Source organism: Cupressus sempervirens, chromosome 5, assembly GCF_028749045.1.
Source record: "Cupressus sempervirens isolate cs-2001-9-10 chromosome 5, ASM2874904v1, whole genome shotgun sequence".
NCBI classification, from domain to species: Eukaryota; Viridiplantae; Streptophyta; class Pinopsida; order Cupressales; family Cupressaceae; genus Cupressus; species Cupressus sempervirens.
In genome coordinates, this window is record NC_143122.1 from 202289093 (window position 1) to 202297887 (window position 8795).

Consider the following 8795-nt stretch of genomic DNA (forward strand, 5'->3'; position numbering starts at 1 on the left):
ATCACCTACATGTAAACACTTGTCACAGAAAGAGAGGAGCAAAAGCTATGGAGGTTGCAATCACCAGATCTACAGAGGAGACATACTTGATTGAATCAAAACAAAAATATATTAAGTGAATGATCAGTGTACAAAGAGGTCAATCCTTATAAAGGGGATCAATATCCTAAAAGGTAAAACATAGGTTATAATTAATAAAAGAATTAATTATTATCTGCTAAAAGTTTAGATTAGTAGAATAGAGTTAATTAGAAAATATCTAATTACTCTAACAACAATGAATGCTCAAATGAAGTAGCAAACAAAAAATGCATCAATGGTTGCATATTAGTTTCGAATCAATAAAATTTCCACCATGGAAAGAAAACATGTAATACAAAGAGTTTTCCTCTTTTGATCTTTAACTTTTTAATTGGTTTCTCAATTTTGAAGGACAAAAGACTAAGGGGGTTTATGCAATTCTTTTCCATGATTAATGTGGGGTCAATTCTCTATTTTTGGTAGGACTTTAACCCATCTCAAGATTTTTGCAAGTGTGTTACAAGTCTAATCATAGTGAAAATGTAATTTTAGATTTTATATTTATTAGATTATTTTTAGAATTCATTGAAGTAATTGCAATAAGTAAACATCTATACTTCACCTTTTTTATAGTGAAATAAGAAGTATTAATTCTCCTATACTAGAATTTAGCTATTTTCAATTTTGTTGTGTATGTTTCTCATATATTTTTATCTGTTTGTTGAGATCATATGTATATTAATCTTTAAATGTGTTACTTTCATGTTATTTTAATAACCGCTAAAAATAATTGATATTATATTGAGTTTTTTTTAAAATAAAGAAGTGTAGGTCATTGAAAAATAATATGTAAAGGATGTCCTCTTTAGATATAAATTTAAAACTTTCAAAAGAAAATAAAAGAAAATAAAAATATTTGACGAATAAAATAAAATACCTAATATAAAGTTAAAATCTTAAGAAATCTACCAACATAACAAGCTTGATTATATTCATCCTTAGATGTTTTCCACGAGTAAAAAAGTTTGCATTATTCTATTTATTTATTTTTATTTTATTTTTTGAAACATATTCTTTAATATTAAATTTTAGAAAAGTTTAATTTTTAGAAAAAAATAATTTTATCAATAAATATTTAATGTGCTTGAAGTTTAATTATTGAATCAAATTTTAGAAAGGGCAAACCCTAGAGGAGGCCTAGAATCCTACCACGAAGGACTTCAATGAAATGGATACTCTTCAATTCTTATGAAAGCTGACAGCTAAATAATTAAGAATTTAACTCTACACCAAATACCCTTTTTAAAAAGACAATCAAATACACTTTATTTGACATCACTTTATGGATCACGTAGAACGTTGATGGTAAAAATCTCCACACAATCTAATCCAGAAACTGATTTACATAACTATGATGGATTGTGGAAATCTGATCGCATTAATGTACAATTCAGATGACCGGATATCCTTTACAAAGTACAATGCAGAGAGGGTTGGTTGGAGGAGGTGTTAAACATTCTCCAGACTCTTCATCATATGTTCAACCATTGCAGGTCGGCATTGGCAGGTATGAGCTCTGTAAAAGAAAAGCTTATCAATATGTATGTCAAATGCGGGGAATTGGCAGATGCCCGTAAAGTTTTCAACGACATGAAAAATCCAAACAGCTTCTCATGGAATGTGATAATTGCAGCTTACCAAATACATGGCTATCCTTACGAAGCATTAACACTATTTAATCAAATGCAAGGAACGAATGCCCAGCCCAATCATTTCACCATTGCCAGCATGCTTCCAGCCTGTGCCAAGATCAGTGATTTGGAAACGGGTATGGAGATCCATCAAAGAATAATTGAAAGGGAATTTTTATCAGATGTTGTTGTTGCTACTGCTCTGCTAGACATGTATGCGAAATGTGGTAGCATAGGTAAGGCACGCGCACTGTTCGACAAAATGCCTCAAAGAAATATGGTCACATGGAATGCAATGATTGCAGGATATACACAAAATGGTGTTCTCGATGAGGCTTTGAATCTTTTTAAAGAAATGCCTCAGACAGATGTCATCTCATGGAATACCATGATTGCAGGATATCTGCAAAATAGGTTTGACGAAAGGGTTTTGGAGGTATTTAGGCAAATGCATATTGCAGGTTCAAAACCAAATTCCGCAACTTTTGCTAGCGTCCTTCCAGCCTGTGCCAAATTGGGAGCTTTAGAACATGGTGTAAAAATACATCAAAGCATAATTGAACGTGGATTTTCAGCTGATGTTGTAGTTGCAAGTGCACTGGTAGACATGTATGCAAAATGTGGAAGCATACAGAAGGCACGTGAACTGTTTGACAAAATTCCTCAACGAAACGTTGTCTCTTGGAATACCATGACGACAGGATATGCACAAAATGGGTTTGTTGAAAAGGCATTGGAGACTTTTAAGGAAATGCAATCAGCAGGTGTAAAGCCAGACTCCACTACGTTTTCCTGCATCCTCCCAGCCTGTGCCCAATTTGGGACTTTAGATCAGGGAAGGAGTATCCACCAAAGCATAATCGAAAGTGGTTTTTGGTCAGATGTCATAGTTGCAAATGCCCTGATTGACATGTATGCAAAATGTGGAACCATTAAAAATGCACGGGAAGTATTTGACGGAATGCGTCAAAGGAATGTGGTCTCATGGACTGCAATGATTGCAGGATTTGCACAAAATGGCTTTAGCAAGGATGCTCTCCAACACTTTGAACTAATGAAGAACTCTGGAACATGCCCTGATAGCGTAAGCTTTGCTTGTATTTTATTTGCGTGCAGCCATGCCGGTTTGGTACACGAGGGCTGTAAATACTTGAATGACATAAGTGAATCTTATTGCCTGACACCTACAATGGATCATTATGTGTGCATGGTCGATCTTCTTGGCCGTGCTGGCTATCTTGAGGAAGATTTTAACTTTATCATTAAGATGCCAATTAAACCTGATGTGGTTGTGTGGATGTGCTTACTCGGTGCATGTAGATCACATAAGAACAAAGACTTAGCAATATTTGCTGCAACTCTACTTCTTGAGGTGGATCCAAACAAGATGGCGACTTATGTTCTTCTGGCAAATGTCTATGCAGAAATGGGCCGGTGGGATGAGGCTCAAGATGTATGGAATTTGATGAAAGATAGAGGAATTAGAAAGTCTCCTGGATGTAGTTGGATTGAAGGTCATAAACTGGTACATGCTTTTTGTGCATGACACACACTACACCCATAGACACCAGGTGCATAGGAAAAGTTGGAGACCTTGTCCTGGAAGATCAAGGCAGCAGGACAGTTTCCAGATTCATTATGTCCTGAATAATAATATGGAAGAAGAGGAAGAAGAATCATCACTCTATCGCCATAGTGAGAAGTTGGCAATTGCTTTTGGATCGTTAAACACAATTTGGAGCAACTTTTAGAGTTGTCAAGAGACTCTCAGAATGTGAACTGCCATACTAAAAACGAGTTTATCTTGAACAGCGTGGCAAGAAAACTAGTTGTAAGAGATGCGAACAAATTTTCTCATTACAAATAAGAAGAGTGTTCCCGTAGTGATAATTGGTGATGCTAATAAAAGCAATCTTTAGACGTAGGTTCGCACTAATAACGAGTGCGAATGTGACACTTGAGACAAGTTCTTATTTTTCATTTGTAAAAATTGCCTTTTTCTGAGGGCTTGGACATCTAAACGATGCTCTTAGCATTATACGTTCAGGTATATATCAGTACTGGCAGTGTGCATCGCTACTAGTATATACCGATGGATTTTTGTTAAAGCTCTGTTTTTAGGAAAGCTCTACGTATTTGGAACAAAGTGGTTGAGGAGATAGAAAATGGGGAAAGAAGCTTTACCCGCAGGAAATGTGAGAGAAAGCCTAACAAGGAATTTAATGCTTGAAGATGATAAGAACAGCATCTCTTGATAGTTCTTCACTCCAATCTTTATCATTTTTAGGGCTCCTTTAGGTTGATCGATTGTATTGGCTTGTGCATATGTTAGAATATAAAATCTGGCTGGCTGAACCCAATTTGAGTGGCAGGTCCTAGCTGGTTCATTGGGATATTTAATTTGTTATTAATTTTTGAGATTCACGTGGACAAGTTAGCCCAAGTGGAAGGAAATAATTTAATTATATAATAGCATTTCAGAATTTTCAGACATATAGGCTTATCCTATAGTTTATGAGTTTATATGTATTTTACAAATCTAAAGAAGTTAATTATCTGTTTTCCAATTGACTCTTGAGAAAAAACGCAAGGAATAAATTCGAATTTATAAAGGAAAATAGTAAAAATTAACTGTCAAACCATCATAAATTTCATTTAATGCACAGTTGTACATCTATTGTTTTCCAATTGGAATGCGTTGGCAGGCATAAACTCCTTGGGATTCTTCCAGCGAAGTCTTCAACCTCTTCTTTATTCCTTGGTATGAGCAAATAGGCTGCAAAAGAAGTATGCAGAAGGAGGAGGATTGTGATGTTTTTCTTTTTTGGTACAGTGTGTGTTTATCTATTTTCCATTTATTCTTCTGTTGTATGCTCTTTCTTCCCTTTGGTACGATACAATTTGCTGTTTATGTTTTTGCAGCTAAAGCTAGAAAAAAAATTTACAATTCTTTAAGGGAGGCAAAATTTTAGAAATCATTTTGCTTTAATAAAAACTGATGTCTCCGGCATTTTTAAGCTGAGATCCAATAGAATTTTCAAGGGTCATCAGATTCATCAAGCTGAAAATAGCTTACCATCTCGACAATAGGGCTTTGGCTAAAAAAATAAAGTATTCAAAGTCTTTCCTTCAAGATAATACTACTTACGCTGATGTAAGTTTGAATAAAAGAATTGTTCACTTTTTGTGGACATTAAATTTAAGATGCTAAAGCTCCTAAAGAATCCAAAAAAAAAAAAACTGATTACTATAAGTTTGTGAGTCAATTTACTCGAACTAGAAATAGATATCTCAGTTTGCAGTGAAAAGATCATAAAGAAATTATAAATCTATGTGCAAGTTTCAAATTGAAAATCCTTTAACTTCTTCATAAAATTGAAATTTATGATGTCTCAACAAATTTCATGGATAACGTCTGCTGGACATGCAGATTCAATATTATTCATCCTTTTCAATTGATGTTCGCCTCAATTTTCTTCAAGCCCTCTCATCGTCATTCCCTTGAATTTCTTCTAATTTCCCATTGCGTTAGGTCTAGGGTTAGGGTCATTAGGCTTTCTAACGGTTGCTGCTTAGCCCAAAATAATGACTCTTGCAAATAATTATTTCTCCCATCGCTTTGTCACTACATCTATATTGTCTACTATAACATCTCGTGCACCACTTCTTGAAAGCTATGGCCTCCTTTACAGCCACCCCAATCTCTAGATTAAATTTTCCTCCCCTTCAACAACACAAAAACCTCCTCTAATTTATCACTACCAATTAATACTCTAAATTCTAGCCTAATCAATAAACTATTTCTCCACCTATATTGCGCATTATGTTCACAAAATATAATAATGATTAAGATCTAAATGAAATGTTGTGAGCTCTGAGATGTTTGATTACAATAGAATACTATACCATAATAAGCATATCAATAGATTGCGAAAAATGTTGTAATAACTAAATAGTACTGATAGAGGAAAACAAGAATAACAAAAACCATTTATTTAGAACACTTTTTCATTTCATGTTTCTAATTCTTTATAGGCCTTTATTCATCTAGCTCTTCCATGTAATGCCTTTATTTGATGTAAGTATTGTAGTGCAAAATTAAGAGACAAACAAATGTTTATGTGTTTTAATTCAATGGTGAGTATTGTAAGGTGGTATTTCTAAATTCGTCCACCTTTATTGCAAAAACTCTGACTTGTTTAGAATGCTGACTGTAGCATCTATAGTGGAAAAAATATGGCCTCAATTTTCTTCATGTCATCAACAGTCAGATTTAGAGAGACGGAGGATATATTATTGTCCAGGTTCTTAATCTTGGTGGTTCCATGTATGGGCACAACATCATTCCCATGCAAGAGCAACCTGCCTTGGTCTTCACCCTTGATGGGGAGCTTCTTCTCTTAGAGCCTTTTTGCTCTACTAAGGCTACTACTTAGCCTTCTTAGGGTCTCTACTCTAACCCTAACCTAGAGGACTCTCTCCTAATCCCCTTCCACCATGAAACTTACTAATCAATTTAGTTTCCTCTCCTCTAACCCCAAAAATCCAAACTATGCACTTCTTGTCCTATCAAGCCAAAAATCCACCAAATGCTATGAGCAAATAAAAATCAAGTTTAAACCTCCCTTATGAGGTTCTTGACACATTCCAAGTCATTTTGCATCATTTTGATAGGTTTACCACCTTCACAACTCTTTCTTGCTCTATTTGGCCTAGTAGCCCAGAGAGCCCCTATTAGCCCTCCTAAAAACAAGGAATCTTCAATATCTTGAAAAAACTCTTAACAAGGCCTATTAAAGCCTTATAGACTTTGTCTCCATTTGACCTAGGCTCAAGGATTTTCTAGATCTTAGGTCCTCAAAGTGTCTGTATAGTACCTTTTCAGAAAACCCTACTTTTAAGGGTTTCTAGAGCAATGACAACAACTACACTTCTAACACAAAAAAATCTTCACTCCAAACTCCCTCCACTAATTCTTGGACACTAGACACACCATTCTACCATTGCCCAACCAAGATTGGCATGTGCTAATCCATCATTCCTTCTAGAACTTTCTTGCAAGCATCATTGTGCCTTATGAAGCTTCCACTGGCTTGCTTAGGGCTCGCTTGCAAAAATAGCAAATTGACTCCCACAACCTCCAAAACTGATATTTACATAATTTACATAGGCCATTATTTGATTCCCAAAGGCCATAGGTTCTCAACCATGCAAACTCAAGTTCTAGCCATTTTATTAAAGCCTTATCAAAACTGAATAGCGGGAATAAAGAACCTAAACAATTTAACCTAATAAAATGAAAACTAGTGATCAAAACAAGAATGCACAGAGTTATGCCATGATGACAAGAAACTAATCCATCCAAAACAATAGGCAAATCAATCCAATTCTTGAACTAATCCTTCAAAATCATGTTTTCTATCAGCAACTTCCTCTCATTCCATCAATTGTTCATATATATGACATAACCAACCCTCACTAATGAGTTGGATGGTGCTTAAATATACCTCTCAGACCCTTGGGTCAAGTTACAAACACCAATCCTTTCGTTTCCTAGAGAAGTACAAAAATCGTCATTGCAATTTTGGCAAAGTTGTCAATAAGCAATTTGACAACTTTTGGCAATTTTGCATCTTAGGCCTCAAAACTTATCCAGTTTGGTTTCAACCTTTATAGAATGGTCCTAAAACACCTAAGGACCAACCCTAAATTCTTTTTGCCCCATTTTAGGCATTTTTCCATATTTTGCCCTTTAGAGCAATTTTGAGCATTTCTAGGCTTATCAGGACCTAATTGCTTGAAATCGTGACTCAACCCTAACTTCTAATTAATCACACCTTATAAACATATATTGGGACTTTGACTTTATTCATTATTCACAAAATGGTTGGCTAGACCATTTACAAGCCAAAATTGCATTAGGGATTTGCCCTTCCCGAGGATGCTTCTGCACCAACCCTTTTTCGTAAACTTATCTCACTTATCTCTATCTCTTGGAATAGAGCTTGGTTGTGCTCAATTTTCTCACTTTGATGCCTTGGATTCCCCTATTTTAACAAATCAATTATATTATCTAGTTTAACCTACAATCATAAAATCAAATGATAGTAATTATCTCCTTCAATTCTCTATTTTGAATGGAGTTTCCCCCAAATTTGACGCAAACCTCTTTCTGTAATGCATCTGAGTTTGTCTCAGTAGGAATAAGGACATTACATCTATGTTACAACATTAGTATATTTTGTTAACAGTGGATGAAAACATACCCCCACATACTAATGAAATATGCATTCTTCTTAGGAAGGAATGATTTGAGGCAAGAATGGCCCCCATCCTAAATCATCATCTCCATATGCAAGTGCCACAACTCTCCAACTATAATTTATCATCAACTTTGTTATTTTCCCCCATTTGATTTGTATTAGTGGGAACTATACAAATGAAGTAATAGTATCGATGCATGGAGAAGGTGGTTTCAATATGCCAAATGTTACAAATGAAACACATGTTGCAACTCCTAAATGACAAACACATCTTTTATGAAAGATGTCCAATGCTACACTTGTCATTAGAAGGTAAAGCTATTGCTATTTTATTTTATTTTATTCTTTTGCTGGTCACACTTGCCCATTTTTGTATATTCTCAAATTTATAAAAGACTATACCCATGGGTCCATTTACATAAACAAATGAGCAAAGAGTGGAACATGTTGTCTTTCCAACTCAAGAAATCTACTGCATGAGTTTCAAATGAGTAGAGGGAAATTTATTTCATATCTATAATATACACAATATTTTATAGATACCATAAAAAAAATGTATAACTTAAACAATACTTTATAGATACACTAGAATATTTGATGAAATTTAGTAAATGTGGATCCAAACAAGAAGATGAGAAATTTTATGTCACTCAATGGGATGGGTATAAATGATATCAAATGAGACCTATTGTTTAAAAATCACAATTATGTAGGTGTTGTTCTCCAACTCCTGCAACATCTCTCTTGTCAAGAATAAATTGACAAGGGGTTGTCACCAAAAAATTCCATGACTCTTACATTATGATTCTTACATTATAAT

The 8795-nt window shown here is 34.7% G+C and overlaps 1 protein-coding gene across 1 annotated transcript; it reads left to right on the forward strand.

Annotated features, from left to right (window-relative positions):
• The first annotated feature begins 1365 nt into the window (after nt 1-1365).
• On the forward strand, nt 1366-4205 carry LOC149555114 (putative pentatricopeptide repeat-containing protein At3g23330). Its single transcript, XM_089829124.1, has 2 exons — nt 1366-1588; nt 1715-4205. Exons 1-2 carry the CDS (start codon nt 1558-1560, stop codon nt 3256-3258), a joined length of 1575 nt encoding a protein of 524 aa, XP_089685250.1. The 5' UTR covers nt 1366-1557; the 3' UTR covers nt 3259-4205.
• The last annotated feature ends 4590 nt before the right edge of the window (nt 4206-8795 follow it).

Excerpts from the sequence above, each read along its gene's own strand:
- LOC149555114 (XM_089829124.1), top strand. The coding sequence starts at position 1,558 with ATGTTCAACCATTGCAGGTCGGCATTGGCAG. Across the intron at positions 1,589-1,714 it reads TTGCAGGTCGGCATTGGCAG|CTTACCAAATACATGGCTAT; the intron begins GTATGAGCTCTG and ends TGATAATTGCAG.